The 12,463-nt window shown below is 37.1% G+C and overlaps 1 protein-coding gene across 4 annotated transcripts in view; it reads left to right on the forward strand.

Annotated features, from left to right (window-relative positions):
- The window catches only part of LOC106092950 (uncharacterized), a 31,438-nt gene extending 22,801 nt beyond the window's left edge, over positions 1-8,637 (forward strand). For all 4 annotated transcript variants that reach the window (XM_013259908.2, XM_013259907.2, XM_013259911.2 and 1 more), the window contains 2 exons: positions 2,801-3,310; positions 8,402-8,637. In XM_013259908.2, the coding sequence (XP_013115362.2) occupies positions 2,801-3,310; positions 8,402-8,518 (627 nt within the window). In that variant the 3' untranslated portion in view covers positions 8,519-8,637. The remainder of the gene's footprint in view (positions 1-2,800; positions 3,311-8,401) is intronic.
- Positions 8,638-12,463: the final 3,826 nt, after the last annotated feature.

Raw genomic sequence — 12,463 nt, forward strand, 5'->3', positions numbered from 1 at the left:
AAATGCTCCAAAAATACGATCGCGGTGCTTCGAAACACATCTTTGACATCGTGACAGGTGATGAATCGCGGATTTACGCGTATGAGCCGGAAAGTAAATAGCAGTCGACAGTATGGGTGTTTTAAGATGAGCCAAATCCAACAAAAGTTGCTCGAGCACTTCCAAGCGAATTATCGTCTGGTTTTTTTTGAAAAAACTGGACATGTCGCAATCGTACCACTAGAACAACGCAGAATATTCAATTCTAAGTGGCACACAACCATTTATTTGCCGGTTGTCTTCCAAGGAATCAGGAAAACCAACCGCCGAAGACTGATCACTCTTCGCCACAACAATGCGAGCTCTCACAGATTGGCTCAAATAACTGCATTTTTGACCACTCAAAACATCTATTTGATGATGTTTTGAGTGGTCAAAACGCCGTATAGTACTGACTTGGTATCAAATTACTTATTTTTATTCCCGTACGTAAAAAATAAAATGAGAAGTCATCGTTTTTTGACACATGAAGGAGCGGTTGATGCGTTCAGAATGCATATTTTGGAGATACCTCAATCAAAGTGGCAAAAGTACTTCGACAATTGGTTCAAACGCATGCAAAAATGTATAGATCTTAATGTGGAATATTTTGAAAAACAATAAAGCGATTTTCGTTCCAAGCGTTCCAAGCTCCTCGGTCTTCTGCACGTTTTCTTAAAACTCTGACACCAGGTTTCGTGGTGTCTCCCGTCAGTTGATCTTTCCAACGGTTTGCGTGTGCCAACGTGTTTGCCTTCAAAAGACTTCTTGGCTGAAGCTTCTTCATCCATTCTGACAACATGATCTATCCAACACAGCCGTTGTATTTTGATGCGTGTAACTATGGTATGGCCGTCATACAGCTCGTGGTTCATACTACGCCTATATTCTTCATTAACGCAAACTGGTCCATATATTTTACGAGGAATCTTTCTCTCAAACACTCCAAGTACTACCTCGCTTGCTTTCACAAGTACCCATGCCTCAGAACCATATAACAACACGGGCAGTATCAGTGTCTTATATAGTCTTCGTCTGTCGAGAGGTGGCCTTGTTGCTAAACTGCTTACTTAATCCAAAGAAGCATCTGTTTGCCAGTATCATTCTCCGCTTTATTTCAAAACTGTTGTTATTCATTTCGGTTACGGCAGTGTCGAGGTAGATAAGTTGCTGACTATCTCAACGTGGTTGTTTCCAACTTTCTCTATTTTTTTATCTGCTCGGTTGTACAGGTCGTTTTGGAAGTTGATCCATCCTTTTTGTCTTATTTCCATTTACTCCCACACCCATTTTCAACGATTCTCTTTAAATTGACCGACCTATAATATCGGCGTCGTCGGCATAGGCGAGAAGCATTTGTTGTCTTGTGAGTAGTATGCCAAATATATTTACATCTGCATCTCGTATAATCTTCTCCAACAGGATATTAAAGAGATCACACGATAGGCTACCTCTTTGTCTGAAACCTCGTTTGGCTATGATATCGATGTTGTCGGCATATGTGGGTAGCATTTGTTGTCTTGTGAGTAGTGTGCAATATCTATTCACATCTGCATCTCGTATAATCTTCCCCAGCAGGATAATAAAGAGATCACACGATAGGCTGTCTCCTTGTTTGAAACATCGTTTGGTATTAAACGGTTCGAAGAGATTCTTTCCTATTCTTAATGAGGGACGTGTTTCAGCAACTATTAATTTGGCAGAGATACCAAACTCAGACATGGCTTGAAATACCTTTGAACGTATAGGGGTATCGAGTAGTCAACGAAGTGATGGTAGGTGTTGATTTGTCCTTCTCGGGTCTTTTTCAGGGTTTAGCGCAGTGTGAATATCTGGTCTTGGGTGGATTTATCAGGTCTAAAGCCGCATTGATAGGGCCCAATTACCTCATTAACTTTAGGTTTTAATCTTTCTCCCAGAGTATCTTGTATGCGGTGGGGAGGGACTTATTCCTCTGTCTTGTTTCCTTTCTTGTGTACTGGACATAGTATTCTGTGGTTCCAATCATCAGATATGCGTTCTCTAGCCAGATTGCGCAAGCAAGCTGATGCATACGCCTTATCAGCGTGTCGCCTCCGGTTTTAAATAGTTCAGCGGGTGACCCGTCGGCTCCTGTTGCCTAAGGCCGCATTGATAGGCCCAATTACCTCATTATCTTTAGGTTTTAATCTTTCACACAGTAAGCTCGAGAGTATCTTGTATGCGGTGGGTAAGGGACTTATTCCTCTGTAGTTGGCACATTCCGTCTTGTATCATTTCATCACGTATGGATTTTTCTAGCCAGATTGCGACAAGCTGATGCATACGCCTTATCAGCGTGTCGCCTCCGGTCTTAAATAGTTCAGCGGGTGACCCATCGGTTCCTGCTGCCTTGTTGTTCTTTAGTCGGGTCACTGCTATTTGGACCTCATTCTGACTAGGAGTTAAACGTTCTATACCACCATTAGGGATTGGTTCTGCGGTCTCCTCTTCGCCGCTATCGTCTGTTTTATTTACCGATCTCCAAATGAAAAATATATCTGTGGTTCTAGGTATATAATTTTTGGCCCGGGCGAACTTATGCGTTTTTTTTTTTTTTGATAAGTATGTGATTTAAAGGCAAAACGGCCGACTACTAGTACACTTACCCTATAAATAATAAAATTTCATCACTCCATTACAGTTTTGTCAATAATAATTACTGCACACATGTTGTGAATTAAGCCGTTGGTAGCCTTGTACTCGTAATTTCATGTTCAGCTTGATACACATTTATATCTTTGTTTTCAATTATTATGTACAGACCGACTCATCCTTTCAAATCGCTGCAAATGGGGAAACTGAAACCTCTTACTTGTGTGTGGGAACGGAAATTTTTTCGCAGAATAACCTAAGCGGAAAGTGCGCAGAACATTCTCCAAACTATTTATATGGCGAAACTAGCCCCTCAACACAACTAAATAAGCAATTAGTCACTACAAATAATATAACGGGTCCTGAAATAATAAAAATTAACCAGAAGAGGCTTAAAAACTCTCCCGACGATCGGCAAGTCCTTAATAACTACAATGACAAAGATATACAAAAATTGCGCCAAAAAACGGACACTACACTTATGAATTATTTGAGAAACTATAAAGATTTAACTTTTTATTCAAATGGACGCGCGCTCGAAACTACGGCGAATTCTCGAAGAAACGTACTAAATGGAGACAGCTTGGCTATACCAATTTTATGTGATATGCCGAAAATGGTACGAAAAGGAAAACCAAAACCAAATAATCTCTTCTCCAACTTAAAGCAACGATGGGATGTAAGTAGAAGTCAAATCCAGTACCGCTGGAAGATTTATATATATATATATATATATATATATATATATATATATATATATATATATATATATATATATATATATATATATATATATATATATATATATATATATATATATATATGAAAAAAATAACCAAAATTTTTATTTATTTATTTATTTATTTATTTATTCGCATCTTTGCAACACTAAGCCTATTTGGCCAAAAATTCGCATTGCATATGTAACAATATGCCTAAGTACAAAAATAAAACTTAACTCTCACTAAAATCTAAATTATGAACTATTCTTATTTGATTACAAAAAAAAAAAAAGAAATGGTTATTATAGGCTCCCCAGCCAATTAAAAACAAAACAGGAATAATGAAAAGCATCTAATCCTATGATGTTAGCAACAACATTCATGAAAGAGGAAAAAAAAAAGAATACTACAAGCGTAGAAAATGGCACATGTTCAGAAGCGGCAGCAAAAGCATATGGAAAAAGAAAAAAATAAGTCAATTAAAAAAGGGACAAAAAGCAGAAATCAGGATTCCTCAAAGTTAAAGTAACCTGTAATTTTCAATCGAAAAGCATTGTTTGAATGAGAAAAAATTCTCAAATCAATAGGTAAAAAATTCCAGCACCGAGCAATACGTACAGCGAAAGACTTTTCGTATGAAGAACATGATATCCTAGCAATAACAATTTGAGTATTTCTAACCGAACGGGAGAAGGTAAATAAATCGCGTAAAGGAAAAGGTACACCATTTTTAATTATTTTATGAAACAACAGCAGGTTAGTACAATTGATATAGTTCTCGAAGGAAACACCAAGAAACTCTCTGACGAATTCTGTTACATGTTCACGCCTGCGGACACTAAATACAAATCGAACAATGATATTAATAATACGCCTTAACCTCTGAATGTTGCCTATGGTAGTACCAGACACAACCTCAAGACCATATCTAATAGAAGGCATTAACAATGCATGGGCCAATCGTTTTCTAACCCATAGAGGCAAATAAATGTTTGTAGAATATATCCTACGCAGGGTATAGTACACTCTACTATGTACATGGTCAATATGAGCCCCAAAATTTAGATTCTTATCAAGTACCAACCCAAGACACTTAAGCTCATCCACAAAGCTAACCTCATCATATCCCAACAAAAGATGAAAATCAAACACATTATTTCCAAACAACAAGGCTTTAGTCTTTAACGGGTTAATTGTGAAGGCATTAGTACTGGTCCATCGACAAACTTGACCCAAACAACGATTAATTCCAATCTCCAAAGCATCAGGACAATCACGTTGGCCATTAAAAAGAAGTAGAACATCATCTGCATATAAGAAAACTGTGCAAATAGATAGATCTAAGCATTCAGGTAAATCATTTATGTATAGAAGAAATAGCAATGGCCCCAAGACCGAACCTTGGGGAACACCAGAGGCCAGAGGAAGAATAGAGGAAACATTGCCATTCAAGCTAACAAATTGAGACCTACCACCTAAGTAGGATAAAATAAGTCTGCATGCAGAATTAGAAAAATTGAATTTTGAACAAAGTTTCTCTACTAAAATCTTATAAGATATGGAATTAAATGCCTTAGTCAAATCAAGGGAAACCAAAACACTAAATCTATCCAAATTGTTATTCATTCTTATAGAGTCCGTAAGCTGAAGGAGTAAAGTGGTTGTACTATGGCCTTTACGAAATCCATGCTGGTTTTGAAAAATTCTATTTGTAAATTGTAAAAGAATCTGATCTTTCATAATATGTTCGCAAACCTTCGACAAAACAGGCAGAATGGAAATAGGTCTCAGATCTTCCAGGCTATTGACCGAAGCTCTCTTCGGAATAGGAACTACACGAGCTGTTTTCCATGCAGTAGGAAAAACAGAGGAAGTCAGAATTGCATTTACCAAATCCAATATGACACCAGATAGATGAGGAAAAAGAATATTTAAGAACTGCACAGAAACTCCATCAACTCCAATTGCTTTCGACTTAATCTTAGATATAGCAACAGCAATATCATCAATACCAATGCAATCAAAAGAAAATCCATCTTCACTAAAAGAAAAAGTATTGATATCAATAATATCATGCAAATTAGATTGCGCGCCATGCGCAAAGAATTCATTGACGTCATCTATGTCGCCATTGTACACGAAAGCATCATCACCAATGCAACCAGAACCACGAAGCACTTTCCATAAACCATCCGCATTAAGCCCACCGAAACGTCTTACAAAATACTTCCGTCTCTCTCTCCGAATTAGAGATTTAGTTTTATTTCTATATCTGCAAAAAGTTCGCCAGTTTTCTGGTGTTCTGTTCAATTGGTACTCAGAGTAAGCCATATCCCTCAAAGACTTAGTGAAAACAATATCGTTGGAGTTCATCCACTCATCACCAAACAAAACGACTCTTTTCCTCAAAACAGGAACAAAAGAAAAAAGACTTTCAAATAGGTTTGTCAGAATAGTACACTTTTCATTTACATCTGAAGACATGTACATATCAGAGAAATTAAAACTGTCCAAAAAATTAAGAACTCCAGACATATCAATGTTATTGTAGTCATAAAATTCCACAAAGGGATCTGTCCTACTCATGCGAAAATCAAAAGCCGCAAATATCAATGCATGGCGAGAAATCGCAGGGCATTGAACCTGGTCCGATAAATGTTCACTTAAATTAGAACTCAGGAGCATAAAGTCTAACAAGGTTGTGGTGCCATGCACTGCATCAAAGTGTGTGGGCCTAGAATTGTGCAAAACGGATAAACATAATCTACAGCAGGTCGAACGAACTAAAGAAGAAGAAGAAATATTGAACAAGTTGCAATTGAAGTCACCAACAACTATTATATTGGAAAACTGTATGAAAAGATCACGATGAGTTTCCTCAAACGTGGCAAAATCACCTGGAGGAGGCAAGTATACAACCCCAAATAATATCTTAGCCGAACCAGAATAAAGTTCAATAAAGAGAGACTCACACATCCCCAAAATGGAACTTTTAAAAACCAACTTATGTTTAAGGTTCGATGAAATATATATGCCTACGCCACCGCCCCTAGAATTCTTGCGGTCATTTCTATGTAAAGTATATCCTGGAACATTAACAGAGCGTGAAGAAACAGGGGATTTAAGCCAGGTCTCAGAAATTCCTACAACATCAAGCTTAGATTCATATAAAATCGATTTAAGTTCATCAAATTTAGATGAGTAAGCTGAAGGTCTCATGCTCTGGCAATTTAAATGGGCTACATTTAATTTGTCATTACATTCTCTCAATATTGAGTTTATAAAATTGTTGTTGCTAACAACAGGACCAAGGTTTAAGTTAGAAGACATCAAAGGTATAAGAATCTTCTGTTGCGGGGAGCCAAAAATTGAGAAATATCAGTAAACTAGGTCTATTTGTAATCATAACGAAGAAAATCCTAAAACCCATATAATATATTAAATTTAAATTCATATAATATATTAAATTCAAATTACTGCTAAGCAGCTGATCATTATAAATTATGAGATCCATAAAAAAAACTAACAAATTATTTGTTATATACATACATAATCAATCGAAGTATTTACACATTTGTTCAGAAATAGAGAAAAAAAAAAATACAAAAATATTCAAATTATTCAAAAATTTTCGAAAATAGAAAAATTTACCAAAAAAATTGTTAATCAAATCTCTAAGAATTACAATAAACGTACGTGCAGAACGGATTATGATGTTTCGCCACCAGACGACTCAAGAAGCGCAACGCACTCATCAACACCACGAATAACTTCGCTTCCATCATGTAACGATAACTTGACCCTCAAATTGTCACCGTGCAAGATTCTGTATTTAACAGCCAGTTGTTTTCGAAGTAGTTGCTTGCAAATCATGTTGAAGTGGCTTGCTGCAGGAGAATAGTGATCGTTTAAATATACCCGGCGTTCAACATCATTGCCAGCACCATTAAAAAAGTCACACACCCTCAACGACCGTGTTTTCCAGTATTCGCTCATAATAGCATCTCGAATCATTACATTATTTAATTTAAGCAGAATAAACTTTCGGTTACTTATGTAGCAAACATGGTTTATGTCTTGCTTAGTAATGTCAACCTTGAAGAAAGCACCTAATGAGACAACAGTGCCAACTAAATCAGTAATTCCACCGGGTAGGCCACCAATGATTATGTCCCCACGATTAAGACGTCGATGTAACATGTTATTTTCCATTTCCAACTTGGAAATCCTAAGAGATGTTGAAGTTTCCACAGATATTATTTTTTTATTACATTCAACAATGTCTGCTCTAATGCCACTCATACATGTAGACATCTCTGTTTTTATATCATCCAAAGCATCTTTAATCGCCATTTGGTCACTATTATTCTTTGTGATGAAATCATCCAGCTTTCTTTCCAAACTGCATATGTCAGTAAAAAAACCATTTGTGCCAATATTATTTTCACACGAGTTACATATAAAGGCGCTTGATTTCACAGACCTCAGCGCAAGTAAATCTTTCTCCGATAGTTTGACGCAGTTGGCATGGAACCAGCGGGAGCACAGTCTGCACATCACACTCCCAGATTTATTTATTGGCTCCTCGCAGCAACCACATTTTAGAGATTTGTTTCCCGGCATAGCTCAAAAATAATAAAGCAGCAAACACAACAGCAACAACAACAGCACGCAAAGAGGAATACAAAAATATCAAAATATCCAGTTAGGAATTCAGCAATAGCAATGCAATAACAACGGCAACGATGGTTATGCAACTCAACACCAGCTTGGGAGAATATGATTCTCTGTAGATTCGGCCAATTTACAGGAAAACTTGATAAAATTCCAAAAGCCTGCAGTTTGTTTAATGTAAAGCGCGAAAAAATACTTCAACTGAAGAACAGTATAATAGAGAATTTTAAAAAGAATGATCAGCTGTCAAACGCACACTTCTACTCAGGCATAGGCTTGCCAAATTTTTTTCCATCATTGCAACTTAAAAACAAATTTTTATATTATTATTTATATAAACTTACGTCTTTGTTTTTATATATGTGCATATTTAGATACCTGCGGTGCAAACAATTACCATATCCGCAACATCTCCAAAAGTTGTTACGCAAGTTGGTGCTATAAGGAAGCAATTACAAACGGAAAACCTATTTCTTGATAACAGAGATTGAACGCAGCATGAAACGTCTAACTATTCTTAATCAAGTCTAATGCAACACACCAACAATAGAGCTAGGAATTTTAAATTATTTTTTACAACGACAAATAAACGATAATGTAAATAAATTAATTTGTAGTGCATTTTTATTTATCTCTTTTAAAGGGGAATAAACTTTAAGAAACCACGTATTGGGTAAGAAAAAGCATCATATGGACATACAAAATAAATCTCCTCCACCTCTGCTGTCCATTGCTGGAACATTTGCTTACTGGGTGAACGCATAGGCGCTGGTCAGCCGAAAGGTAGCCCTTTCTTCCTACATACACTTACTGGACGCACACGAAGACTCCTACAAACAAGTAGAACCTTTTGGGGCGAACACTAATTTCAGCCGACAAAAGAGTAGAAAAAAGGAATTAAAAAATCTTTTATAAAGGCTAGGCACGCAAACATCTATTTTACCCCGTTTAATTTTCTTCGGATTGACGCAGAACGACAGGCGCTATCCTCAGCAAAATGTTGAGCTCAGCCTAGGGCCAGAGGAATACTTGAGGGTTGCTAGAGAAGCCATTGCCGCAGGTAAATGTTCGCCGTGCCAGTGTTAGGCCCCTCGGAAGACTACAAATAAACGAGAACAGGAATACAACTTACCTTTTATTGAGGGAAAACACCAAACATACAAGCTACATATACTTACTACCACTAGACGGATAGATAGGCAAGAGAGAGATCGTCGGCATCAACGTACCAGCACCGGCGTCAATAAAAGGACTGAGGCACCAGACACTGGAAATTACTTCAGCCTATAAAGAGAAAGAGAAGAAATTATTACTTGTTCTTCTTAAGTTAAGGAAGGAGTAGTGTGGACAAGGGAGACATTTCTGGGGTATCCAAAAAGAGGTTGGACATACCATGTTTTCCCGTTCAGGGCACTGAATAATATCTCAGCCTCCTGAGCGCATGCGAAGCGGAAATACCAGTGTTTGTTAGCCGCCTGTATTTACGCGTGATTGGTTGGTTTTTTTGTCAGTTGTCTCTGGACATGTTGTCTTGGGGTTAGGCTCGTGTCCTTAAAGCTTGAAGTCGTGAAACACTATAGTATATGTCGGAGTTCTCCAAAACGCAAGTTTTATTGCCAAAATCCAAGTAAAAAGGGGCTAATATCGGCAGAGCAAAATATCTTACCACCTACCACCATGGATTCGTGTAAACATTTCTGGTAGTTAGGTTGGGTTAAAGTGGCAGTCCCGCTACCAAACAGGCTCGCTTATGCCATTTTAGTCTATTGTGACAGAAGAGGCCTCCATTATAAATCGAGCCAAAAGTTGGACCTAAGTTTTCCATAATAGGCACTGATTTGGAATGGGCTAATACAACTCATTGTCCCGGAACGGGATAACTATGAGCACCACACAGACTGGAACTTTGGGGTCCGATCTGTGTGATGTTAATTGTTATCACGAGAAGCTTAGCTGCGAGCTACCGAGCGCGCCCACAGGTTGCGGTTAGTAGAATGCTCTATACGGAGTAGCTGCAATTGCAATCGCGGACATTCAGCGGTATCGAGTGGAGAGTCTCAGTGAGAGGCCGGCTGGCACCGGCTCTTGCATAAATACTGAGTGCCCATGATGCTCAATAAGACAAGGCGAGTTATTGGCGCCTTTAAATAACTAATGACAACCATGTTCCCGCGACGATCGGTCTTTTGGACCGGAACGAGCTTGCTCACCTATAGGTGCTAGACGAGGATCGCCACCTCCACATATAGACAAGTGGCTACAATAACAAGAACTCATCCTTCTAAACTTCAAGGAAAACAGATAAAATAAACTAGGCTAACCCAAATAAAATAAAGTAGGCCAAAACATGATTGTAGTAAGTTACAGTCCGATACGTTATTTGTGAAAACAGTAGTGTGCTTAGGGCAAACAGACGGACATGGACAAAGGGATTTGACTTAAGTTGCGCAAGGGAAACTATCTCGTATTTATACTTCCGATTCGTTCAATATTTGGGTTGGCTTCGCAACTCGGGATAATCCTGATCATCTGGCATGCCTAGTTAAGGTGAGTCGTATGACATTGTATAATTATATAAGGTAGCGTCGCAGAATTCACTAATAGAAGGTTAGGTCACTTGCGAACACATCAAGTGGATAGGCCCCATAAACATTATTAAGGATGTCAAATCTGCCGATTGAATTTGTCATCAACTAGTAGAACAACAAAGAATGAATGTAAAAAGAGAAAATGTTGACTGACAAAAATTAAACAAATTTTCTGTCGGCTGATCGCTTAACTTAACCTTATTCAGAAAATCCTGGTAGCGTTACTTGCACAACAACAACGAAATCAACGATACAGCGCTATAGGGATGGGGCAGAAATTCCCACAAATTGACATTCTAGTTTTTATTTGCATTGCCACGTGCAGAAGCCCAGGTTTCACTAATAAGAAGGTTTGGTCACATGCGAAGACATAAAGTGGATAGGCCCTATGAGCATCATTAAAGATATCAAATCTACCGATTAAAAATGCCATCATATAGAAGAAAACGTAAACAAAGAATGAATGTAAAAAGAGAATTATTTCCTTCTCTCTTCTCTTCTATCCAAGGGGTCGCCCAAACTCCGATAGTGTGAGCAAAAATAAAAGTGGGTTGAAGTAACATCCTCAATGGCAAGTACTGGCAAAAATTAAAAAAAATTGTATGTCGGCTGATTGCTTGGCTTAACCTCATTCAGTGAATCCTGGCAGGAGCAAAAAAACTGAAAGAAATTCGGTATTTTTTGTATCGCGGCAGGTGATTGATAAACAGGGCATACGTTGAACACATTTTTAATTGTACGTATTAAATTTTTATTTGATGGTAAAAATTGTGTATTGACCAAGGTTATATTGTGTTCCCTTTCACGCATGTGTTTTGCGAAAAGAAGTGCGAATGAGTCAAATGTATGTCTAGTTTCTGTCACATACAGACACTGTCGCATGGTTAGACAAAAAAAATATCAAGAAAATTAAAAGTGTGATTTTTATCTCCGCATAAAATGTAATTTCTTATTATAATTTTAAAGTTAAACAGATTTATTGTGAAACAAAGTGTAATGCAGAAAAATGCCACATGTGAACAAAAAGAATGAAAAACTCAACAACTCGGAGGAATTTTTAGAATGTAAACAAGGTATTTATAAATATATATTATTAATGTATTCTTATTTTAATATTTTATTATCCATATAGAGATTATATTGACTTGGGCGCTGGTGCTGGAAGATAACGCATTTGGATCTAAATTTCGTTATATTGCAAGCAAAATGCATTGGTATTTATTACGATTAATTTTAAATATGCATGTATATAAATTGTATTGTTAATAATACTCTTAGCAGACGGTGTCGCCGGCAAAGAAGAGAAGCTCAGAATGGAATCGACAATTTTTCTTTTTATTTAAAAGCCTGGGACCATTAAGAAAATATATAAATAATTTTTTGCAATATTTTTCATGTTTTATACGCAGCTTAATCCAATGAAATAACAAGTTTTTTATTAATGTGAAATATTATTATTAAGTTTTATTAAAACAGTAAAAACGCCATACAAATCCTTTATAGTCCCGATTTCAGCAATTTTTTAATTGAATGCACACTGATAGAAAAATAACGGTATTTTGCCATTAACACCTGGTATTATATTGTTCGCGTCATTGGCAAAGATTTTTAATACCATTTAATATAAATTAAATACTCAAGTATATTAATTTACAGGTAGTGGCAGTTGCCAAACAACAAAATATTGAGTGCACTATCAATCAAAATCAGTGATTAGTGCAACCCTGATCTCGTGTATGTTACTAGTTCGCGCCATTTTTCGTTGTGTGTGTGTTATGGTTCTCAACTATAGTACTCACACACAACCAAAACTTGTTGACAGATAGTGCACTCGCGAAAAAATTGTAC

Source organism: Stomoxys calcitrans, chromosome 3 (assembly GCF_963082655.1).
Source record: "Stomoxys calcitrans chromosome 3, idStoCalc2.1, whole genome shotgun sequence".
NCBI lineage: Eukaryota > Metazoa > Arthropoda > Insecta > Diptera > Muscidae > Stomoxys > Stomoxys calcitrans.